General features: G+C 49.3%; 1 protein-coding gene across 1 annotated transcript in view; it reads right to left on the bottom strand.

The window, feature by feature from the left end:
* Window positions 1-26,669, bottom strand: part of Xkr6 (XK related 6) — a 202,512-nt gene that overhangs the window by 20,860 nt on the left and 154,983 nt on the right. Inside the window, 1 exon segment of the mRNA NM_001012042.1 lies at window positions 2,142-2,338. Coding sequence (NP_001012042.1) covers window positions 2,142-2,338 — 197 coding nt within the window.

The raw sequence follows: 26,669 nt of genomic DNA, 5'->3' as shown, positions 1-26,669 counted from the left end.
CATAGGTCATTCTACCTTCATGCTACAACCCCACTTCAAACACCTCCCTCACTAGCTGACTGAGAGGGTAGAAAGGCACACACAGCTCAGACATGTGCAACAGCCAGCTTCCAATTGGTGGGACTCCTAGGAAGGTACTGTCTTGCTCATCTTTATCTGGAAATGTTCAACTGTGTAATTGCCAAAATCACGGTTTCTGGCACACAATGCTTGTGTACTTCTGGGGGTCCCACTAGGCTCTTCCTCTGGACGCTGCCTTTCACCCCATTTCCCTTGCTCCACTGCCAAGAGTTCTACCTGCACTGAGTATTCTTACTTTCCAGTCATCACTACCATTGTCTCCCACGGAGAGAGCTTTTCCTACCTCAGGGCCTTAGGACTTGCTATTTCCAAAGCTCAGAAGGCCATTTCTGTGCCTCTCCCCTTGTTGTTGACACCCAGCCTACGTCTGTAAAGGCTTTCTCTGACCTCTGCCTCTAGGGTAATAACTCTAGCCCCATAGTTAAGGCCTCCGCTGTGTGTTTAAGTGTGTCAAAGTGCTTCCAGAATCCTGCCAGTCTGAGGCTAGGCGGTGTGCTGTGGGGGTATGTGTACAGCTTAATGAACTCTCACAACCCCCAATGCGATTCTTATTTCTACATGAGAGATAATAAAATATGACTGGGGAAAGAATTACTCCACATCCTGAGTCTACATGGCAAAGCTCAAGTTGTATGCTGCTCTCTGCCCTTCCCAGTACCCTAGGCTGCTTTCCAAACCTGCCTTAACCCAGAACAGCTGCCAAGATGGCAGGAAACCTGCACCAGCAAGGAGTATGGAACAGCCTTAGCATCTTTCTCAATACCCTCAGTGTTAACGACACAGAGAAAGGGGGAGCTGTCCCCTAGCTGGCCAGAGGCAGTGCCAGTAGGCCAAGGAGTTCATGTAGAAAGCTTAGAATCCTTCAGCAAGTGGATCTAGAGTAAAAAAAAAAAAAAAAACAAAAAACAAAAACAAAACAACAACAACAACAAAAAAAAAAACAAATGGCAAGACACAGCATAGGGACTGCAGAGTCTGGAGGTATCATGATAGCCCAGGAGACCAGAGGCCAATGGGCCAGAGAGAGCCAAGGCAAGTAAGGAGGACCCTCTCTGTCAGCTGTCTTGCTGTCCCACATCATGGATACTGCGGCAAACCTCAGCCTTGGGTCTGGTTCCTTTACCAGTGTCTCTGCTTGAATACACCTAGCAATGAGACACTCACTATCTCTAGAGACAGTCTTTCCGCGGCTGGATGGAATAATTCCTGTTCCCCACCCTTTGAAGATAAGACAGTTCCCTGGGTACATTGCCAGCTATGACATTTTCTTTCTTCCCTGTCCCTTCAAATGTTAGTACTCACACATCCCAAGTCTCCCCAGGCTTAACATCCTGTTTCTCCTCCACATGCTACCTCAGGTCCCTTCTTAACCTAGAGCCAGTCCTGGTGCATCCTGACTCCCTGATATGTGCTCTGTAGGCTACGCTAGCCATTAGCTCTTAAGCGAGACCAATGCAGTATAACCTTGGCATCCCAGCACCCAGCCTTCCTACCACAGAACTCTCGCTCTGTGGCTTCTGAGGCCCCATGGAGACTACCTGAGACCACATCAAGGAGTACAGGGTCCCTTTGGATGTGCTCATCAGAGCAACAACCACTTTAGCCTGTCTTTACAAATGAGCTTGGGCATCTACATGCACTGGAAACAAGAGTCAGCATTTAAAAATGTCTCAAACCAGAAGTAAAACCTGACACGATTCAGTCTCATTGGCACATGCTATCTTTAGGCCTGATTATTCCCATCCCACAGATGTAGAAACATCAGGGCCCTGGGCAAGCCAATGGGGGTCTCACACTTTATTAGGGGGCCAGGACTCTGAACTGCTAAGGGCAGGCTGGCTCTGCTACCCAGCGGCACATGGAAACCCGCTCTTATAAACCTAGTGGCCCAGGAGCAGGGATACCAAGGGGGCTGAGTCTGGATAGCTGACATAGAGCCAGGACGCCCAGGCCATGTAGGCAAATGAGGCAGCTGCAGCGGGGTGGGGGTGGGGTGATGATGGCGATACCGGGGTTGGGTGATGATGGCGGTACCGGGGAACTGGAGGGCAGGCACTCACAGGGCAGCGTCTCTGCACTGTTCTTCTGGATCATTATGCAGAGCTGTAGCACCAGTTGGGGGGCGCTCTCCAGAAAGGTCTCCAGGAGGCGCAGCATGTTGACATCTGCATATTCGTACATCATAGCCCAGTAGAAGCGCCGCTGGTGTTCCTTCTGCCGCTGGCTCTGAATCCCCAGGTACATGGTGCGGATATACCTGTGGGGAGACATGGGACAGAGCACATGTGTGGGTAGGGCTTGGAGGGTATAGAAGGACCACAACCAGCCCCACTAAAGCCCAAGCTTCCTGCATTGACATCCTCCAACTCCTTTCAGGACTCTCCAGGGGCTTGGATGGGATTCGGGCTCCAAAGGATAACGTGGTGAGGCATGGGGGTCCAGCCATTGGAGGGAGCTGGGCCAATGAGGGACCCCAGGACAGTTCTCCTCATGCTGGCCTCTATTTATACATATAGGAAATTAAAGCATTGTGGGTAAACGAGGTTCCAAGCCCATCAATAAGCATTTCAGATGAGCTCACAGTGTAGATGGGCTTCCTGGGGTTCAGGATCAGGGTGGAGGTGGGGGACATTCCAGTGAAGCTGGCACTTCTGTTCCTCTAGAGAGGAAAGAGGCTTGTGATACCTTAAGTACCACTCACTGGATGGCCATACCCACATGGGGAGGAGGTAGGCATTCTCCTGTTGGGGCTCTGAAAGGCTACCTCCCTCCCCTGCACAGGCTCAGATGGCTGAATGGAGGGTCAAGCATTGGCCCCAGGTCATTGGCCAACAAGGCCTGGATGTACCACGTAGACATCAGGGAGACCTGGAGACTACAAGGGAGGCTATGTGCCTGGACAGTCACAAATCTACCGACTCCTTTCTCAAGAGGACAACCAGACTCTGGGGAGCCGCAAGAGCCCAAGGAAGCAGGTCTAGCTGGGGAACCAGGGCTTACAGGTTAGCACTGAGAACTGTGTGGTGTTGATGTTGGCTCAGTGTGCCAGGCCCTCTTCTCCAGTGAGGGTGCCTCACAGGGTGGCTACTGAGCACACATGTGTAGAGGGCATTCCTCCTCTGTGAGCCACACTGCCACCAGAAATGCCTCCAAGGATTTTGTGGATCTACCAAGCCCAGCCCTTAGTCTTGGATGTAAGCAACAGTCCAGTTATGGGTGGGGCCCAAGATGTAGGAAAAGTCCGGGATGTGGGCAGACTTGTCTGGATAGGGTCCTGCCCAAACACAGGGGTCAGAAGCACAGCTCTACAGGTCAGGATCAAAAATGGACCCACAGTGATTCACAGTGATTCACAGTGACCCACAGTGACACATATTCCTGAGCTAGGACCATACAGACAGGGCACCCTTACAAGGCTCAGTGACCCTCAGGCACTGCCCACTCAAGCCTGCTGGACAATCCTCTGTGTCCTCTCCACAGCATCAACACTGGCACATACAGCCCACTCCTGCCCTGCGAGAACTCTTCTCCACAAGACAGCCAGAGTGTTCTTGGAAGGCTCCAAAGTGCAGGCAGCTTCTCCCCTCTGCAGCTGGTTCTCCAGTGCTCAGAATAATCCCCTCAGCCCTCCTCGGGGCTTAGGGGCTCATCTCCAACATCTCAACAGCTCTTCTGTTCTCTCAGACCCTCTTTCTCATCTGTCTTTCTTGCCTCCCCTTGGAGCACAGACACTCTGTTTGAGCAGGGACCGGTTGATGGCACCCTGCTATACCTCACTGCCTGGTTCAGCACCTGTGGAAGAACCAGGATGGGAAAACCTGTTCTCCGGGGTTGAGGACTCCAGGCAGGACTACATGCTCACAACGTCTTAATGGCAGACCCTAAGCATGCTGAAGTCAAAGGCAGGTGATGGACGAGAGTATTACTGTCCTCACAGCAGTGCGGAAGGCATCACCCAAGGGCAGGCGCACAGATGGAAGCCCATGTCTAAAGGCAGCCTGGACGGCACATATTTGTAACACAGTTTAAAACTGTAAAGTGCTCATACCTCTAGCTGCAAAATGGCGGGCCTCACTCTAGAACAGCAGTTGTGTGCTGATCCTGAATGATGAAAGCTCAATGGCCTGCGAGGCCTGCCCCACTGGGCAGAGGCTGTGAACTTCACTAGCCATGCAGCCAAGATCAGTCCCAGCTGGAACACACACACACACACACACACACACACACACACACACACACACACACACACACACGAGCTTTGGGCTTCCCCACAGATCCTAAGAGACTTCATGATGGAGACTCAGGTGTCCTGAAAGGATCTCCCGATAGGGAAGTAGGGACTAACACCAGATTCTCCCTAGACCCATCTCTGCAGTGAGCAGACTTTATATGTCAGGATGGACGATGGGCCTGGATACACTATAGGTGGCTTGGAAGGGTCAGGACAGCACTGTAGTGGACCCTATCAGGGAGTGCCTGAGGAAGGGTCAGGCGTGCCAGGCCACATCCATGCCTTTCAGCTGCCTTATAAGCAGGGCTTCTTTATCACCATTCCGAAAGTGGGGAAACTGAGGCTGAGGGAAACTGAAGTTGAGTACCAAATTCTGGTTCTGTGGTGATCTCGCACTTCCTGTGAGTTGCTGCCACATTCCAGGTACTTCTGAAGATTTACAATATCACGGAACCAGGGAAGGGATTGAGAAGGGACAGACACTGGAATACAAGGCCTGTGGATCCAACCAGGAAAGGAGGCAGGAGAGAAGGAGAGAGGGAAACAGACAAGAAAATACAGGAGAGAGAGAGGGAGGGGTGAGGTGGGAGAGGGAGAAGAGGAGAGAGAAGGAGAAAGAGGGAGGGAGGAATTGAAAAAAGTAGAAGAGAGGGAGGTCAAAGAGAGGTCAAAGTTTGGAAGATACCATTGACTGGGACATGGCAGGGTGGAGGGGGAGGTGATGATCAAAGTGGTCGGGGGAGGACCCTGGGAGGAGCCACTGTCTTCCTAATGGCCGGAGGGAATGAGGAAGCCAAATCTGAATGCTGCTTCAGGAAGAAGCTGCATGTTTGGCAGTGTCTGCTGCGTATCTCATCAACCAGAGGTATCCCTGACTCAAACTTAGCTCTACTCTGATGCAGGGACCCACACCAGAGAGGCCTGCGACCCACCTCTCTTAGCTAGGCTCAGACCACAGCTCTGCCTCTCTGCTCTTAGGAGTGACCCAGTGCTGTAGCAGTGAGTACCAGAACAAGTCTGGCCATCACAGGTAACTTGCTTCACTCCTCCTGTACCAAGGTGCAGAAAGAAACTCCCTCTGTCAGGGGAGGCAGGAGCAAAGTCAGAACCTGTCCCCTGGTCAAGGCACCTAGGTTTAGATGTCACACCTCCTGGTAATCAGTGGAGCTTGGGACCTCCAAATACTCAGCCCACAGGGCAAATGTGTTCCTCCCTTTCCTAGCTCTGAATTTTTGAAACAGGGTCTCATATATCCTAGGCTGGTTTTGAACTTGCTACATAGACAAAATAAGCTTGAACATCTGATGCTCCATTCCCTGAGTACTATGGAACACCACACCCAGCTGACTACTCTCTCTTCTGTCTTTTAGTCTTGGTCTCCATTGGTAACAGAGGGATGTTTGTTTGTTGGCTTGTAATAAACTAGTTCTGCATACAGACATAGCCTAGCCCACTTTATAGACCAGGTCCCCAAGACAGGAGTCTAAACCGATTTGTCGCCATCATTCTGGGAGAGTGTGTGTAGGGGTCCCTGAATCTGACTCTGCCTTGGAAAGTGTCCCCTTCAGCATGGTGCCAAACACTTCCTCTAGTATGTATGTGGGACCCTGACATTTCTTGGAGACATGGATCAGGCCATTTCCCAAAGCAGGTGGACGTTGCATTCTTCACTGAGCTGCATAGATTTTACCTCCCTCTCAATCCCAGGAGCTGTGGGGAATGAGCAGGTGACAGGACGCCACATCTTTCCCGAGTCCTTGAGGCGTCCAAGCCTTGAGACCAGAGACCCTCCTTCAGCTTAGAAGACAGCCTATCTCCTTTGTAGGTGTCTTCCTCCCGTAGCCACACGGTGGCGCCAGACCCTAAGCGTCGCAAAAAGGAGGCGCCACACCGGTGATCTCATACCTTAGGGCCTGCGCCCTCCTATGCCGCAGAGCTGGGTGCAGGGCCACCTGCGAACTGCAGTGCATGTTGGTCAATTTGTACCGGAGTCCCAACTGGTGGGTGACAAGGTCTCCCCTTCCCCTGCAGGTTCTAGAAAGCTACCTTGAACCAGGAAGGCAGCCCAGGAGAGAAGACGTCCACCGGCTGTTTCTGGATTTACTATCTATTCATCTTATGTCACCTCCTGTCACACTGTGCTTCCTCTAGCAGCACCAGATCTCGCAGTGATCAGTGTAAGAGCCAGGAGATTGCGGTTGTCTGCACACCGAAGGGCTGCGTGGCCCCTAAACCTATCTCTTCCCTAGGCTGCACTCTCACCCCGACCCCCTATCCTCCCCTACCCTAGGTTTACCCATCAGAAAAAGTCTGAACTCGTGCAAGTCCTTTATGTCATCGTTTTTGTTTTTGTTTTTGTTTTCTTCAAGTGTGGCTTCACAGTGCACAAAGTACGGCACAGGCTTTATACCCGGATATGAGTGCAAGGCATGGTTCTGAGCAATTGTATTGAGTTAATGAGTTGAGAACATGAACTCACTTAGTCCTCACAACCATTTACAAGGGGTCTGCAGCGACACCTCACCTCACAGATTGCCAGCTGATGCTCAGAAGCGAAGACCCGTTCCTCAGTTTACCCAGCTGCATAAAGAACTGAGCATAATGTCACACCTGGGCAGTCTAGTCTGGCTTTGGGCCCAGGGCTCTGGAGTCCAGACCTGCACAGCTCTCAGGCAGACCATTTGTCCTTTCCTCTTGAACACAGTCCACCTTGCTCTGATCATTACAGTTTGTCTACCCTCTGAGGCCTGGGTTCCTGTCTATAAGATGCCTTGTCCAGAGTAGGGTCCCAGGACAAGTTGAAGTAATGAATGCATACCATCTTGCCCCTCTAAAGGGCTATGAAAGCCTGGAACGTACAGTCCCCATGAAAAAAGGAAAGAGCATGAGGTAGGTGGCTGCTGGCTAGGGGCTACACCTCCCCTCTGACTTTAGCCCCCATGGCTCTGGAGGATTGCCTTGATTGTCAGTTAGTATAGCCCCCTATAGGTGGAACTATTCCCTAGGCAGGTGGCTCTGGGCTGTGTAAGGAGACTAACTATCCTGGAGCAGCAAGCAGCATTCCTCCATGACATCTGCTTCAAGTTTCTGTTTAAGTTCCTGTCTTGACTTCCCTCAGTGATGGACTGTGACCTAGAACTGTAGGTCAAATAAACATATTCCTCCCCTAAGTTGCTTTTTGTTAAAGTGCTTTATCATAGCAGATGAGACTAGACTACAAGTCAAATCCAATAATATATTATCTTATATATCCATATAATATATTGTTAATACCACATATTACACATATACATAATATATACCATATATCATTATATATTATTATATTTATATAATTCATATAATATATGGTACACCAAAGCCAGATGGAGTTTATCCTAACGTGGAAGGCTGGTTCCATTTTTCAAATTCAATGAATGCAAACTCTGTCATTAGCTAAACCCACACAGCACATTAACCCAGGTAGAAAACATCTTTGACAGAATCCAACAACCATTCATAATAAGAACACTCAACAAACCAAACCCAGAACTAAAATTCCAGAATCTTACGAAGATGCAGGATACCAATAAACCCACACAATTAACATTACATATAATGGTAAATGTTGAATGTTTTTATCTGAGGACCGGGGGCAAAGCAATGGTGTCTGCTGTCACCCTCATTCCACCCCATGCTGGAAGGAGCAGCCAGTTCGTCAGCTCAAGACAAAGAAGTATAAAGAGAAGACATGAACAGACCACAGAGGAAGTAAACCCATCTCTAACTGGTAGAGGCTTCGACTGAAGAGCTAACAGTTTACAAATACATTTGTAGGACCTACAAGGGAACATCTCCTAGAACAAGGTGAGCAGACGCAAATCAATACTGCTTCTGTAAATAACTTAGCTGTAAATTCTAAATAAAAATTCCATTTATATGTTCCAAAAATGAAATTATTAGAAATAAATCTAATAAGACATGCAAGATTTGTACAATGAATGTAAAAGATGTTAGAAGAAACCAAAAGCATACCCATACAACAGCCATGTGTATGACTGAGATAGTAACTACCACCACTCCCACTAATCTAAAGGCTTAATGTAATTCTTTTTCTTAAAATTTATCATTTGTGTGTGTGTGTGTGTGTGTGTGTATGTGTGTGTGTGTGTGTGTGTAATCACACAGGCGAGCAAGGTGATTACAGTATCAGATTCCTTTGGAATAGGCAGTTGCAAGTGGCCCAACTTCAGATTTGAACTGTAGACCTTTCGAGAGCAGTGAGTGTCCTTATGCCATGCCATGTCTCCAAACTAGATTTAACATAATTCTGAGAAAGTTCCCAACAACGTTGTGTGTTTGCTTGTTTGTTGCTGTTAGAAGATATTCGAACATGTTTCTAGCTAGGGTGTGCTTCAGCCCTTAGCACTCACCTTTAATCCCAAACAATGAAGGTAAGGTTAGTTTATAGAGGGAAGCAGCCATGTTTGAAAGTGATGTCTAATTGAGTGGCAGAAAAAGTGAGGAACCAGAGAAAGATTTGACAGAATAGGATATGCCCAACTCTCAGGAGAAGAGAGAGGAAAGGGAAGCTACTTAAGGGAGAGACAGACAGTACAGGAGAAGAGAGTGCAGCACAGAATCCAGTAGAGTTCATGGAGAGCAGTGCAGTAGAGTTGAGAGGAAGCATAGAGCAACAGAGAGGGAGAAGGAGGCAGTTTTACTGGGAGAGTTTTACAGAGACAGATTGAAGAGAAAGCAAGCTAGACACAGGTAAAGACAGAACAAGCCAGAGGAGGAGCAGGATATTAGAAAGGTTTTAGTTAGTGTGAGGCCAAGCAGAGCAGTTCAGAGAAGCCAGATTGAATTACTCAGCTTGGAGAGGAGTTTGAGGCAGAACAGCTGAACTGAACCAGCCAGCCAGAGTTCAGAAAGAGCTAGAAAGGGCGAGCTTATCCAGCAGCAAGGGTTATAGGCCAAAAACATTCTAGGCATAGATTAGATTGTATAGAGGCTAGAAGCTTCCAGGACTCGGCCTAGGTTAGCAGACAGAGTAAGCCTCACAGACAACAATTACATCAGGAAAATAAAAGTTACTTTTACACGTTTTTGTTTTTGCAGCTGAGTGTAGATAAGCATATTATAAAATGTACATGGATGACAAAGGACCTAAAATAGCCCAAATGACTATGAAATAAAGTTAAAGAACTCACAATGTCTGATTGCTATGACTTAAGATAAAGATATAGTAAGTGAGACAATATTGGCAAAGAGAGTAGGAGTCTAGAAACAGATTCCCATGAGCAAGGCCAGTTGGTTGCCAACAAAGGAGCACATAGAGTTTAACAGCAAAAGAAATTCTTCTCAACGATGTGGGATGATTATTTGATCTTATGTGACAACCGAGTTAAAACATAGCACAGGCTGCAATATAAAAAACTAGGAACCTTCCAGAAACGGAGACAATCTTGTGACCCTGCATTACATGAGAGGCTCTACATGACCACAGAAGCCAAGCTGGCTAACTTTCAACTCTTACAACCTGCTCTGTACATGATGCTCAGAAAATGAATGGCAGGCTATATAGACTGGGATAAAATGTCCACAAACCCCATTGCTTCCAAAGAACTTAGCCTGCACTGTCTTCAGTGTTACAACCATTGGTGACTTACCCTCACCCCTCACTCAGGGAATAACCACAGACCCACACTTGTGCAAGTAACACTACTGAAACTCTGTGACTGTCTCTCTATCTGTGTCTCGCTGACTCTGCCTCTTTGTCTCTCTGTGTGTCTATGTCTCTCTGTGTGTCTGTGTCTCTCTCTGTCTCTCTTTCTCTCTCTTTCTCTCTCATTCTCTCTCTCTCTCTCTCTCTCTCTCTCACACACACACACACACACACACACACACACACACACACACACACACACCAGCACCCAAGTGTGAGAGGAGCTCATCAGGAAGAGACTTAGCAAAAGGTGGTGAGAGAGGGTACTGGGATGTGGGTGTCAAGTGTCACATTCTTAAAATTTAACAAAAATCAACACAGAAGTTAAAGGATAATTGTTTTTTAAAAAAGATGCACAAATATCTCTGTGGTAAGACATGGAGTTCTTTAATACATGCCCAGGAGAGGATCGGCTCGATCATAGGCTAGCACTGTTTTATAGTGAAGGGGTCCTTTTATCCCCACAGCCTCTCTCTCCAATTGTGTCAGATTTGGTGACAGCCATTCTAAGGGGTCCAGGTGGTATCTCAGATTCGCATTTCGAAGGTGGTATTTCGATGTGCATTTCCTTGATGGCCAGGGATGCAGAACACTTTACATAACTGGCCATTTGTGTTTCTCCTTTTGAAAACAGTCTGTTCATCTTCTTATCCTGTTTGTTGATTCACGGTTTCTCTCTCAGTGTTTCGCTTCTGCAATTCTATGTAAAGATTGATACTAGCCATGTGTAAGGTGTAGCAGTAGATGTTTCCTGAGCACCGTGAGCTCTCTCCATGGTTTCTTTTGTGGGAACACCCTTGTTTGTTGATGCTCCATTTAAAAGATCAAGGCAGTAGAACCAACCTAGACACACACCAACAAATGAACGGATAATGAAAACGTGCTCCACACGAGATGGAGTAAGACTCAGCTCTAAGAAGTGAGGCAACAGCATCTGCAGGAAATGGAGGCATGTGGAGAACGAAGATTAAGGGATGGAAAAAACCCCACATGTTCTCATGCTCCTGAATATGTGGATCCTAGACTACAACACACACACACACACACACACACACACACACACACAAGTAGACAAGTGAGGTGGGGGCCACGAGAGGGCAAGATCAGGTGACGAGAAAAGAGGTAACACAGGCAAAGGGACACATGAGTCATGAAAAAGGAAATAAAGCTATTGTTTCCTAGTTTCCACTTGGCCATAGTTTTTCTTTCTTCATGGTGGGCAAGTGAATAAAAAATGTAACTGGCAGTGAGGGAAGCTTCATGGCTTCAGGGCGGCCATTCTAACTGTATAGAAGCTAACTGAGATGTATAAAGCTTGGGTCTGGGCTCCTGTGAGGCAGCTGCATCCTGTGTTTACTAGTTAATTCTGGAAACTGAATGTTGCTGTGTGCTCCCAAGTAGTCCTAGCCACTTGGGAAGCTGAGGCAGGAGGATTGCTTAAGCCTGGTAGTTCAGGGCAAACTTAGGCAATACAGAGAGACTGTTTCTCAATTTAAAATTTAAAAATTTTCAAATTATGAATGTAAAACAAACAGGATCCCTTGGAGAAAAGCTCACACCTCAGTGGCGATGGCACACTGTCTGTCCCCAAATGCCAACTGGTTAGAGCCTTCCCATCTCTCCCAGGGACAAGTCCACAGACCCCTGCCTACAGCACAGATCAGAGCTTGGGAACTCACAACTCCATGTTCAAGGACAGCAAAGGGCCTGGCATGCAAGGAAATATTAGGAAGGTGCGAGCGAGGTGAACCACCTCTACCCCGTCTAGATCCACTTGCTCTTGAACAAAATCTTTGGATCTAACCCTAGACACTGGCCTGGAAGATGACTCCACATGGCTTAGAGCAAGATTACTGTAGGGTACTGTAGGGTACCTCTTAACTGAACCCCCCTTAAGTGGAATAAGTTGGCATGGTATTAGGCCATCAAGAGGATCCCCAACAATAGTCTCATTCTAGAAGGCCTGTCTTTTTGAACCAAACCTGCTCTGGAGAGGAGACCATCTTGCTATCTGTGTGGACAGTGACACAAACTGAGTGGTCTTAGCAATGATTAGCCTTCACATTCATCTAGTAGATGCTTTTCTTGGGAGCCCACCTGTGGGCCCCATCTGGTTCATTCAAAGGGAGGCTGAGACTCCAACTTGGTCTTCAGCCTCTTCAAAGTCCCCAGGGTCCAAAAGTTCCTACTCCAACCCAGGGCTTGGCGAGCTTTAGCTTCCGAGCTCTGGGGACCAAGAAGCTCTCAGGATGCCATCTCGTCAGTGCCTGGGATTGGGGCTCCACCCTACCTACAGGTCATAGAGTTGGCCCCCTATTACCTGACCTTGGCTTTTTGTGGGACTTCAAGGGGCCAAGCAAGGGGTTCCCATCTAGATGCAACCCCGTTTCTAGCTGCACCAAGGAAGACCTGGAGCATGTGTGAGTCGTAGTGAGTTTAACTTGCAGCTAGAGGAGGCCTCAGGGAAGTGTGTGCTTCCACATGCACCAAAGGAGGGTCTGTCCTGGCGGGGACCAGGGTCTCAGTGCATGGACGATCCATCCCTGTGCTATTGTAAAGATGCTCGATACTTAACAATGCAGGTCCATCTCCCTCCCTCCAAAAGTATCATAAGGCAAAATGCACCAGATACTCCTGACCTCTGGAGCTTGCAGCCTAGCAACATCGTGCATTACAGAACGCAGGCCGTTTCTCTGGTGACTGTGGCTCACTGCCCACTGTCCAGCATTGAGAGTGGGTGGAACTGCACTTTGCCAGCCCAGGAAAAGAGCAAAACTCAAAGTTCCAAATATGGTTACACGTGTGGAGTGATTTCACACGACACAACTGTAAAAGCGAAAACATTTGTCTTCTGAACTGTCACAGAGTCAAAGTGGAGTGGAAAGGAGGGGAGAAAGGGAAATAAGGAAGCAGGAAGGAAGGAAGGAAGGGGGAAGACTGAGCAGGCATGGGGAAGCTGATGCAGAAACAGGAAGGGAAGAGAGGAAGGGGAAAGCGGGAGAACTCGAGCCCCTCAGGTCTACCTTCCTTCTCTGTCCATAGGGGCACGAATGCCTGTCTCTAGGCTCCATCCCCATAGAGGTTACTGTAGCTTTCTAGTGATCAAGGGTCAGTCAGGGGTCATACATCCCCAGGAAGTCACTGGAAATTTGCTGAACAGAGGCTGAGTGTAAGAGGCCCTGAATTCCTGTGACCTGATGTGACAAAGCAGACTCTCTGGGTGCAGGCTGAGCTGTGCAGCGGTGGTGCCTACTTTTCTCCTCACAGCTCCTACAAACAGCCAACTGGAAACAGAGCAGATACAAACTCAAACACTTGTCAAGAGGCTCCAAGGGCCTTGGAACACCTCTCACCAATCTGAAGATCCACTTATCCAAGATGCTGGCAGGGGTCTTGCGTGTGGCAACTGGGAGCTTAGGCACCAACCATTTCCCTTTTGCAATAGGTTAGTGAGCCCCTCATCAGCAAACCACATTGTTCCCTTGTTGGCTGGCATCACAGATACAAGCAGTTGCTCCAACTTCAAGGCAACAGGAGGGATCAGAGAATCCAACCCAAGCCACCAGCTCAGGCCTGTCCCCTTGGGGTCTGGATCACTATGAAATCAACTCCTTTAGGATGTTATGTCAGAACTGGAGTCAGGCGAGGTCCTGAACATGGTCTCTGCTGCTACGGTGGCTAGGCCACCCAAAACCAGGCCTCTCACACACCAAGGAAGGTCGATGGCTCCTGGGGCAGTACTCAACATCGGGTGGTAGAGGGAACCTCTCCTCCTGCCTCAGGCTATCCTACATAGCATTCCTGCTAGAGATGCAGAAACGCCTATAAGTTGTGCTTGGTGACAGACAGTAACAGGGTATCTGATGTCCAGTCATAAGAGCTGGCACCACCAGTTAGGAGTGTGAAGCACATGGCAGCCCCTGTTCTGTCTATATTACCTTCACGAGTCCAGTATCATGACCTTCCTTTGGAGATGAGGAAGCTTAAAGGACAAAAAGAGCTCACCCGGATGCTATACCTGAACTTGGGCATTGCTGAAGATCCAAGTGATCTAAGATTAAGATCTGCTTTCCCAGGGCTGGGGATTTAGCTCAGTGGTAGAGCGCTTACCTAGGAAGCGCAAGGCCCTGGGTTCGGTCCCCAGCTCCGAAAAAAAGAACAAAAAAAAAAAAAAAAAAGATCTGCTTTCCCTGTGGTGTCCTAAGATCCAAGGGCAAGACCCAGTCTAGCTAACACCTCCATAGATCCTCAGTCCTTACCAGTATCCAGCACTCAGGAAGACCCTGTAGGATTTCACTGATGGACAGAAATAGCAGGGCAGGGCTCCAGGCCCAGCCTCCCCACTGAGAGCCTTCAGTCTGCATGGCCATGCTGACTGAGTGTTCCTTAAGCTGCTAGGATCTTTGGAGGCTGTGAGAAGGTTGGAGACACTGGGTTCCAAAATTCTGGGGGCTTTCTGGGAGGGCCCCACAGGACTCTGAGCTCATCAGGCACAGCGTCCCCTGCTACCCCCAGAGCCCTGGAAGGAGGCCTCTGAAGCCCAAGGCCACAGCAACGTGTGGGCCCCTGATGGTCTGTCCAAGGTCACCACCATCAGCAACGCAACCTGTGGGACAGTGGGCTGACCTTTTCACGGCAAGAGCTGTTTGTTTAGTCTCTTTCTGAAAAGACCCAGCAAGATAACCTCAAAGGCAGAACAGGATTTTTTTCTCTGAAGTTAATAATAAGTATCCAGCTGCAGGGCTCCTTGCTGCTTTGAAAATGGTTTTGTGCTGTGTACATCTGAACACATGCAGCCGTGCCTGTGGGGCTACCCGTGGTGGCTCTGCCCTTGTCCCATGTGGGTGCTACAAACATATTCTTTCACACATATGCACACCTGACATCGCCTACTCCCTAAAAGACATGCTCCACAGAGAGTGTTCACAATATCCATACACAATACCCATACACAATACCCATACACAATACCATACACAATACCCATACACAATACCCATACACAATACCATACACAATATTCATACACAATATATGCACACCATATTCATACATAATATCCATACACAATACCCATACATAATACCTATACACAATACCCATACACAATACCCATACACAATATTCATACACAATATATGCACACAATACTCATACATAATATCCATACACACTACCCATACACAATATTCATACACAATACCCATACACAATATCCATACATAATACCCATACAGAGCACACATGCTGCTCTCTTCCAAACGCGAATGTTCCAACATTGCACTCTATATGGAGTGTCTACAGAGTTCGTGCACACACACACACAAACACACACACACACACACACACACACACTCTCACACACACACACTCCTCACAGCACACATCCCTACAGACGCCTGCAGACATGGTCACATCTGCACAGCCTTATATCCACAGCGGATCGGGATTGCTGAGGGGGAGATCTGCCTGTCCCTGCTCCTAGCTATTCATTGTTATCATGGCCCTACTCGGGGAGGTGGGTAGTATCAGAGGAAAGCCAAAACCATGCCACACTGTGAGCCCCTACAAGAAACTGGACCATAAACAGGCCCTCTTTATTTAGCAATCAACTGTGAGGAAAAAAGATCTCCAGATTATATGATACCCTGTCCTCATTTTGTTTTGGTGTTTGTTTTGTTTTGAGACAGGATCTCACAAGATAGTCTTGGCTGGCCTGGAACACACCAGGCTGGCCTTGAACCCAAAAATCTGTCTCTGCCTCTCAAGTTCTGCGATTAAAGGGGTGTGCTGCCACACGTGACCAAAGTCTTCATTCTTGAAAATGGCGGAGCTAATGGTCACCAAAGCACCTGAGCTCACCGGTTCCTCAACTGGCCAGGTCTCACCTCCCTACAATCCAGTCCATGCTGCTATAGTTCCCCTCCTGTGCAGGCTGATTTGGGAAGTCCAACTTGTCACAGTGGCTTGAAAGTGTGGCATTCTCAGATCTGTGTCCTCTAAGGGGAAGAATCTCCTTCATATGTGTCCTGTCCCCTTCTGAGCACATCTCAAGCTCAAAGGACCAGAGTCAGTGTCTTGTGTGGCAGCAGTAGGAGAAAACAGCCCAGAAGAGAGGACAGGGTTTTAGGGACAGAGGCAAGAGGCTACTTGGCTTTTGTAGGCACTTTGCCTGTCCAGAGCCCTTGGCTACTCCAATTTTACAGAGAAAATGGAGGCCAGCACAGATCTTGTCACCTGTGGGCCTGTGCTATATCCCATGACTTACTCCTACCTGCATGCGCTCCTCCCCTCCTGATGCCTCTCTACCTCTAGACTCCTCACAGCAGTTAATTCTGGTCATTACCCTCTCTCTGCCAGGATCCTCCCCTGGGCAGGCTGGGCTCCCTCTAGATGCCTTAATCCCCTGTTATTTCCTGTCCTTGTCCTCTTATGCTGATAGCACAGGAGCCTTGATCATGAGTGCCTCAGTGTAATAGACTTCCTTTCACTGGGTTCTTCCTCCATCTTGAGCACCTGTCCTAATTCATATGGTCTCCTAGACGATATAGGGCAAAGAAACCAAGGCAAGATTCATCAGGATGTATAGCTCTTTGTGCTTGCCTAGAAATCTCTCTGTCTCTGTCTCTGTCTCTGTTTCTGTCTCTTACACACATCTCTCTGTCTGTCTCTGTCTCTGTCTGTCTCTGTCTGACACTCTCTCTCTCTCTCTCTCTCTCACACACACACACACACACACACACCTCACTCCCATGAACAACACTGTGTCTCTGCAAGACAGCCAGATTCAAGCTGTTCTGCATGGCTGTGTGGCATGCCTGTGCCTATCATGCAAGTCCATGCTCCCACAGCTCTCCCTACCCTCACCTCACACTCACCCCATAACAGAGTCACCTGTGCACAGAGATGCCTCTCTGACACATTTTAACCCCCAGGGAGGGAGTGTCTAGGAGCTTGAAGTACTTATGCTGTCAGTGTGCCAGGGCAAGCCTGTGTCTCCTCTGATAGAAAGCTGCTATGACCAGTAGATGCCAGTGGCCTTGGACTTGAGCACAGGCAACAAACACATGTTCCCAGAGATGGATAGCTGGAGTGGGCCAAGAGCTGAGTCAGAGCAGGCAGTGCTGGGTTGAGCACCACTCAGCACTTAGCAACTGGAGACAAGAGGACAGTGTATGAGAGGGAGCGGATCCAGGTCCTTCAGCTCCAAGCGGGGCTGCAGCCATGAACCTCCAGAGCTAGTGGTTATCTTGTTCTCAGAACAACTGTGCACAAGTCTCACCTCCCAAACCCCTTAAAACTATGCTAGAGGCCAGGTCTAGATGGATCAAGAACCTTGCCAAGGAACAGTCACCAAGACAGCTCCACAAAGGCCACAGGACTAGGGACCACAGGTTCTCTCCCGAAAATGAAGGTAGAGTCTAGAAAAACAGTCAGGCTGATGCACTCGTGAAACACACATGTGCATGCACACACGCAGCAAACACACACTCTGGAGAGCACGCACACACTCTCGAGAGCACACACACACACTCGAGAGCACACACTCCGGAGCACACACTCTCGAGAGCACGCACGCACTCTCGAGAGCACACATACACTCTCGAGAGTACACATACACTCTCGAGAGCACGCACACACTCTGGAGAGCACACACTCTCGAGAGCATACACACACACAACTCCGGAGCACACACTCTCGAGAGCACACACACACACACTTGAGAACACGCACACCAGCTGAGGAGTTGTCGACATTGAGGGAAGGTGGAGGGGCCAGCTGCCAGCTCAGCCCCTGTGTGCACTGCATTTAATCAGTTATTTTTAGTCTTTTTCCCCCAGTCCTGATATTAGTTGATCTGTGGTGGTGGGGCTTACGGTGAACAAACCAGACATGAGATAGTATTAATCCCAGTGGTCTAGGGCATGGGGGAGAACAGCACTGTGCAACCTCAGGAAACAGGTTAAACAAGCCTATGGTCTCCTGTGCTCCAGAAAAGGCCCAAACCCCATTTTGGTTCCCCTTTCTCTGGTCCCCATCCATCGAGAGCACCCACTGTTCAGTAACTGAGGTTCCCTTGGCAGGATCTGGATGCCCTCATCAACATGGTGGGGCCATGAGGGTTGGGGTGGGACCAGCCACAGCAAAGGCGTCATCTAACTCAACTCAAATGCTCACACTTCTATGGAAAGAGACCACTGGATCTGAGCTTGAAGAAATGATTTCAGTATGAAAATCAGGAGTTCAAGGTCATCCTCAGCTACAACAGACCTGGTCTCAAAATAAAACAAAAGCAAAACAAGAAAACATGCTCGCTTAGCAGTTTCCACTTTTTACTGTGTGCCTCTGTCCCCTGGCTTTCCTGGTACACCTCCATGTGGCTGTGTCCCGCTCCTTCTCCAGGTCCCCACCATACATGGCCCTTGAGATTCTCCTGCAAAAGGGAGGTGGAGACCTCTAGTAGCACAGTACTGCCTTTGGTCTAGCCTCCTATCCAGGGGTTCAACCCCCTGTTCCTGCATTCAGGGAGTACATAACTGTCCACAGACATGCCCTAAAGCAAAGGCAGTCAGGACCCCCATAAGCCAGGCATAGAGCCAGGGCTTGCCCAGCCATGAAGGAGCTAAAGCCAATGGAGATACTGTTGATTTTCCAATAGAGTGACTGTCCTTAATGTAGTACATTTGAAGCTGTCCCCATTATACAGATGAGAACAATGGAAGCAAACGGCATCACGTCCCCCAAGTGCATGGGCCAGAGTTTATGGGCTATGTTTTCCCACAGGCACCAGAGTAAGGAAGATGCTGGGAGGAGGGAGAGCCCAAGGAGGGAATCAGATCTCAGCCCTGTTCCTATCTGGGCCTCTACCACATTCTTCCCCCACTTTCCCCAGGCTGTCCCACACCTCCTTCTTCTCTAGACAGTGTAATGTAGACAAGCCTGGTTGGACAGACCGGTGGGGACTAGAGGCCTAGTAATTTGGGAGGAGATAAAGCAGGACCTTCCTACTGTCTGCCAGCAGCCCTTGCTTCTAGGTTGTCTCAGCCTGGCCAGTGGGCCATATAGGGGTTTCCCCAAGATTCTGAGCCCCCAGGATACCAGAAAACCCCACGGAAGTTTTTGTGGTAGGGCTTCTTCCTTCCTGACCATGTGCGGGACCCCTCCCTCTCTCTGGGGGCCCCATGCAGAAGGCTGCGCCTGGGGACCATCAGAAGCTGAGAGACCCACCTGAGCCTGCAGCCCCAGGCAGAGGAGCAATCTGTGTGAGGACATCCCTGCCTTCTCTGTCATCCTCACCAGACAAAGAAGACAGGAATGGCATCTCCACCTCAGACCTCAGTCACCTCATATGTAAAATGGGGCTGTAAACCTCCAGGATTCCCTTTCTGACTTCTTGCAGGACTGGCTGACCTGGCCCTTCCCATGGTCTAAACTCTGTGTTAAGCACAGAACAGAAGGAGCGGGCTCTTCCTCAGACAGAGATATGAATAATTCATCCCTTTGCATTTCAGCACATTAGGAAAAAACCTGAGCTGGCAACCACACGTGATACCGCTGGCAAGAACTGAGGACCCTTGACTCTCTGGCCAAGCTCTTCCCTCCCAAGGTCACCCCAGGAGCGACTGCAGAGCGCTCTCAGAGGCAGGCGACTTGCTAGACATGACTCACATGCCACCCTGTCCAACCCTCACATTTGTCCCACCAGGCAGCTTCTCTTGCCATGCCATTCTGCACAGAAGAAAGCAGATGCACAGAGACGGTAAGTCACTTGTCCGACGTCACACAGCTGGGTGGGGGGTGTTGGGGTTCATATTTCTCTTGCCTTTTGTGCGTTCAAGGGTTAAGCAGAGTCACATGGAAACACTCCTAGGCTAGTCTTGAACGGCATGCTGAAGTCTGCAGCATACAGCCTTCCAGGTCCCCTCCCTCGGAGCTCAGGTTGCACTCAGAGCATACAGTAGTCACTGGAGTAAATCCTTACATGACATCATGCCAGGAGGGAAAGGGAGAGGGAGTGGGGACAAAAGTTACATGGGGTACAGAGCCCATGGAGCAAGCTGCTGCTGTGCTCTGCCCAGGCAACAGTCGGCCAGCAGTTCAGAGAAGGTTGGGGCATCAAAACAACTCTGAGCAGACGTTAGCAAGGAAGATATCATCTCAAATAACAGTCGTGGCCCCTGGCACACTGCATCCAGACGGCTCTGTTAGCTTTCACTCCCACGAGACCCTGTTCTCTTACAGAAGTTCCCAACTTCTGATCCCGTGTCCTCCCAGTCAAATGGAAAGGCTGCTTTTCATGACCTATGACCTCCCCCCCACCCCCAGCTGATGATGTGGGATCAGAGCTCTCTCATCTGCTCCTTGAGCAGTGATTCCTGGGGTCTCTTGCTGCTCTGCTCACCTGAGGCCCTCTTGGCCAGCCACAACGCAGCAAAAAAGACCACACAGGACCCATTCAAGGAAATGCCTACATGGTGTCCTTGGTGGGTGGGAGGAGTGATGTCTTTTCTTTGCCAGGTCTAAGCTGAGCATAAAGAGTCTAAGCCTGATTAGGCCCTTGGCATCAGGGAGGAAGGGTGTAGCTGGGGGTGGGGCAGGAAACTTATTTCCCTACCCCTTCTTCAAGGAACTAGAAGAAGCTGGCATCTGGGCTGGCAGATAGGGTGGTGGTGGCAGGAGGAAGAGGAGGAAGAGGAAGAGGAGGAGGAGGACCTTCAACACAAGTGTCTGTTCCCCTGCATGCAGTTCAAAGTCTGACACACGGGCTCCCCTACACCTCACTTCCCAGAGCCCTCATCCCCACCCCATGGCTCAGCCCTCATCCCCTCAGGAGGGTCCTGAGTTCATCTGCAGGGCCCACTGGGGATAACCCTCTTTGGTAGGGTAGCCTGAGGCCTGTATATTTACGGTATAATATAATATACACACACGCATACTATACCCATACACATGGGGAAAGGAAATGTCAGAATCTCTTGTTTTAGACACGTGCCAGCCAGTCTAAGACATCGTGCCATTATAAGGACTGCAGGGCTCTCACGATCCTGTACATTTCTGCTCACTTCATGGTGGAGAAAACACTGAGTGATCTGAACTCGCTCCTCCACCTTACACAACAGCTGCATTCACTGGCGCTCCAGGTGTGCAACACAGCTGCTTCTGTTTGTTCTCAGGATCCTGCGTCGTCACCATAGCCTCGGTCCTGAACCCATTAAAATGGCTCCCCATTCAGAAAGGTCCTGCTCTGCTTAGCATATCCCAGATACAGCATACGAAAGACTCACAGGATGCATAGCATAGCCCAGTGCTTGCACACCCCACCGCTGGGTATCCAATGTCAGTCCTCCACTCCTTTGGATCTTCGCATTGCAGGCTTAGGTCACCAATCTGAGGGATGGTTATTGTTTCCACATGTGCCAGGGTGAATGTTGAAGCTGTGTGAATGTCATGTACAGAATATTGTGTGGATGGATGTTTTCACCTCTCCCTGGGTATTTACCTAACCGGGATTTCTGGGTCAGAGGTTCACTCTCCGTTGAACTGTCTGAAGAGCTACTGGGAATTTCTATCATGGCTGTACCATTGCTAGTCCATCCACAATGTGCAGGGCTTCCAATTCTCTACATTGTTGCCAAGGTTGCTATTGTGTTTTTATTTCCAACATCTTTGTCTAACGGCCAGTGAGGCTAAAGATGTCCAGCATCTTTTAATGTGCTCACTGGCCGTTAGTATGTCTCAGAGAAATTCGTGTTGGGAGAAAGGCTTATTGGAGTCTTTGGTTCATTTGTAAAGTGGATACTTTCTCTGCTATTAATAGTTCTTGAGGGCTGAAGAGATGGCTCAGCAGTTAAGAGCACTTAACTGCTCCACCAAGGATATGGGCTCAGTTTCCAGCATCAGGTGACTCAGAACACTAGTTCCAGAGGAATCTGATGCCCTCTTGTGGCCTCTTCAGGTACTGCATGCATGTGGAGCACATACGTCCATATAGCCAAAAAACACTTATTCATGCACATAAACTATAAATAAATAAGTTCTGAAGTGTCATGTCCATCCATTTAAAAATGTTCTGTTCTGTATACAAAATTTTAATCAAATATGTGGTTTGCAGACACTGGCTCTCACTGTTGACTGCCTCCTGTCTATTGGATGGCATTCTTTGAAGGACAAAAGCTATTCATTTTGATAGGGTCAAACGTGACACTAATCCACTGTCACATGTGCTTTGATGTCATGTCTGAGATTCTGCCCAACTTAAGGCTATGAGGATTTTCTCCTGCGTTTTATTCCACAAGTCTTGTCAGTTTTGCATCCGTGTCTGTGATCCACCCTGAGTTAGTTTGTGTGCTTCATTTCACTCTTTTGCAGTTGGATATCCTCTGGTTTCCACAACATTTACTCAAAAAAATTCTTTTCCCCAATTCAGTTGCCCTGGCTCCTTATAATCTACCACCCAGGTATGTTGCAGAAGTTAGTTCTGGGGTGATGTGAGGGCTCCACGGATGGGAGTGCTTGTTGTGCAAGGAGAAGGCCCTAGCACCCATAGAAAAAGCTGGATTTGGGCCTCTGACTCCAGAGCAATAAAAGGTAGAGACGGAAGGGTCACTGTGATTCATTGATTACCAGCCATGTTCCAGGCTCAGTGAGAAACTCTGGGCCTTAATCTCTGTTCTATTCTGAAGAGACATGACCAAGGCAACTCTTATAAAAGAAAACTTGTAACTGGAGATTTGCTTACAGTTTCAGAGGTTTAGTCCATTATCATCATGGAAGGGAGCATGGGGCATGCAGGCAGGCCTGGTGCAGGAGGAGGAGCCGAGAGCTACATCCTGATCCACAGGCAGAGAGCCGATAGAAAGATGGACGGACGGGTGGGTGGACGGATGGATGGGTGGGTGGGTGGATGGGTGGATGGATGGATGGATGGGTGGGTGGACGGATGGATGGGTGGGTGGATGGGTGGGTGGGTGGGTGGATGGACGGATGGGTGGATGGGTGGGTGGATGGATGGATGGATGGGTGGGTGGATGGGTGGGTGGGTGGGTGGATGGGTGGATGGGTGGGTGGGTGGATGGATGGGTGGGTGGATGGATGGGTGGGTGGATGGGTGGGTGGGTGGGTGGGTGGGTGGATGGGTGGACGGGTGGGTGGATGGATGGGTGGATGGATGGATGGGTGGATGGGTGGGTGGGTGGATGGGTGGATGGATGGGTGGGTGGATGGATGGACGGACGGACGGACGGGTGGGTGGATGGATGGATGGATGGATGGACGGGTGGATGGATGGGTGGGTGGATGGATGGATGGGTGGGTGGATGGGTGGGTGGATGGATGGATGGATGGGTGGATGGATGGACTGATGGATGGATGATGGATGGACGGATGGATGGATGGGTGGATGGATGGGTGGATGGGTGGATGGATGGGTGGATGGATGGGTGGATGGGTGGGTGGATGGGTGGATGGACGGATGGATGGATGGATGGGTGGATGGATGGGTGGATGGATGGATGGATGGATGGGTGGATGGATGGATGGATGGATGGGTGGGTGGATGGACGGATGGATGGATGGATGGGTGGATGGATGGGTGGGTGGGTGGGTGGATGGGTGGGTGGATGGACGGATGGATAGACGGTCAGACAGACAGACAGACTTGGCCTGGCATGAACTTATGAAACCTCAAAGCCCACTCCCAGTGACACATTTCCTCCAACAAGCTCATGTCTCCTAATCCTCAAATAGCAGCACTCTCTTGGTGACTAAGCATTCAAATATATGAGCCTATGGGGGCCATGATTATTCAAACCACTATTCTGTCTCAGAGTAATAAGGTGGGCAGTAATACATCAAGGGACCTGATGTCCTCCTTTAGCCTATGTGTTTGCACATGGATATATGAATCACACCCACAATATACCCATATACACACCATACACACATAAAACATACACACTCTCACACATAATACATACAACACACACATCATTCCAATGCACACATGCAAAACATACCACACCACGCCATAGTTCTAAGACTTCTGCCCTGTTGGTGTATAGAAAGGGGACACCTAGTTCCTTATCTTCATTATTCTTTCCCAAAATTGTCTCCTGCCTTTATACTTTTGGGGAAGACAGTCTTTCTACGTAGCCTGGGCTGGCTTTGAACTCACCACCCTCCTGCATCAGCCTCCCAAGTGCTGGGTTCTAGGACTGTGCCAGGCTTCTTCCTGCCCCTTTAAGCTGACACTTATGGAATAATAACTGTGATGTGTCATGAGAATGGACACATTTCTTATTGCCTATGAGGAATGTTATATCATGGTCCTATTTTATAGGTAAACTGAGGCATGAAGTAAGCAGCTTGCCTGCAGTCTTGTGAATAGTTAACAGCTGAGCTGAGAGGCTGTATGACTCTGCTTTCCCCAGGAGACATCCGGAGAGCTGTTTGTGTACTGAATGGGTCTCCATTTTATAATAAGGAGTCAGGATACAGAAAAATTTGCCTTTGGTTCACTGCAACAAAGGCAGAGTGATACCCGGGGTCCTGGTCTAGGAATAGTGGTTACGCCATCCATACCTTGAGGTCTCCAAAGATACTTAGTCATTCCTGAAACACAGATCAAACTGACTCACAGGGAGATGATGGTGGCTTACCATATTGTCCCACCAAACATGAAAATGACCTGTTTAAGACAGAAGGCTTTGAGGATGCATGCATGCCACTGCAGCGTGAATCATACCACTCTCTCCTCTACGGGACAAAACAACACCATGCAACAACAAAGATTATCCTCAGATGGAAAGAATGTGTCCTTCCCCCCAACACTTGGCATGGGTGACTAGAGCTGACAGTCACTCCCATGGTGTTGGTTCCTCTACATTGTGACAAAGGAGAGAAGTATTATTTAATTCCACAAATGAGGACCCCCAAGGCTGTGTAGGGTCAAGAGCATGCTAAGAGCCTATGCAACAACCAGACCCCCTTCTTGGAATGTCCAAGACCACCCTCTGCCAGGTATCCTGGTCCCTTGATCCTACCTTCCCAACTTCACTCATTGTTATCGGGGCCATCCTATTCACAGAGAAGTCACCCCTTTAAAATGTCTGCTCAAGATTCCATCAGTCTGCCTAGTCCTTTCATCCTCCGCAGTCCCTAAGTCAAGTCTCAAAAAGTGACTACATCTTGAGACAGAAGGACCCACTGCCTTTCTGAAGCCTCCCTACCCTCTGGGTCCCAGAGTCTGGGGGTGGACCTTGAGGAGCCACTCAGTCCATGGGAACTCTTCCCCACCATGGAAGGCTCTGCATGGCTGGGGAGATCCAAATACCAGCCTCTCGTAGCCTCTGGAGACAGACATGCAGCTCCGGGATGCAGATGGCTTGGCTCCCATCAGGAAGGAATGTGCGTGGTTGGCAGAACAGATGGACAGAACACCTGCCATGGGGTACACCACGCTACCCCGCCTCCAAGCAGCACAGGTGGCTCCCAAGCTCTTGGCCACCATTGTCACAGTGTGTATGGGGTGGGGGGTTCTGGATGGGCCTCTCCCCATAGGTCAAGCCAGACTAGAAGACAGGGGCACAGATTAGTCACTCACTTATACCACAGGAACTCGAGACAACAAATACATCGACACCCAAATGGGCCACCCGTGCTATTCAAGTTTTAAAAACGTGAGCCGGGCATTGCGAAGAAAAGAAAACAGTGCTTAAACTTTGATATTTACTAAACTAAAAAAAAGAGAAGAAACTGGTGGTGATTTTAAATGTGTATCGGCCCAGCTGTGTGCTGCATGCTCTGGATAGGTCTCTTGCTCTTTCTGACCCTCTAGTTTGAGGTAGGCTAGAGCATCCAAAAGGGCTTATGTTGCTATTTACCTCAACCTCAAATCTCAAAATAGCCTGGGTTAGGCTCTGCAGGCCACTTCATGCGATGGCAGTCCTGGCTGGATCATGCCCAGGCCAAGTCACCTGGGAAAGGAATGTTCTGTCTGAGCCATCTGTGAGAAGTCTTGGGGACAGAGGCCCGAAGTCTGGGATGCAGATTAGAATCTGGCCCTCGGGCATAGGCAGTAATACAATTAGGGCCCTAGGAACATCCTTCTGGATGGTTTGTGTGGAAGTTATCTTTGGTTTAATCAAATGGGAGGATGAACCTCCTGGGGAAGCACTTTCCTCCTGGAGAAGCACTTTCCCCCCCGAAGGCCAGGGCTAAGTTTCTCTGGACAGGGTCATCTTGAAGCTTGGACATCCACAGTTAAAATCAGATCACTAGAGGAAGCAGCAACCTGGCATCCATCAAGGTTGAGGATCAGAGAGTGGGGAGAAATGCCAGTGCCGTTCCTGTGATCCAGCATCTCCTTTCCTTGGGGCAGACTCCCGCCATGAGTCCAGCCTCAGCTTGGCCACCAGACTAGCCAGTAGTATCCTCGTGTTCCTGCATTTCTCATTTTTGTTCTTCCTCCTTCCCAGCCTGAAGTGGGGATAATCCGATCCCTTGACAAGAACCGGTGTGTGGCCGGAGGCCTCTGAGAAAGACACTGTGAGGGGTTGTCACTGCTGGGACTGGGACAAAAGATGTAAGCTCTGGCCAGCAGTTGAACAGCAGCTGAAGGTCTCTTATCAAAGCCAGCTCTACGTTTCAGCA

This window comes from Rattus norvegicus, chromosome 15, assembly GCF_021556685.1.
Source record: "Rattus norvegicus strain SHRSP/BbbUtx chromosome 15, alternate assembly SHRSP_T2T, whole genome shotgun sequence".
NCBI classification, from domain to species: Eukaryota; Metazoa; Chordata; class Mammalia; order Rodentia; family Muridae; genus Rattus; species Rattus norvegicus.
This window is presented reverse-complemented; position numbering and strand designations above follow the sequence as displayed.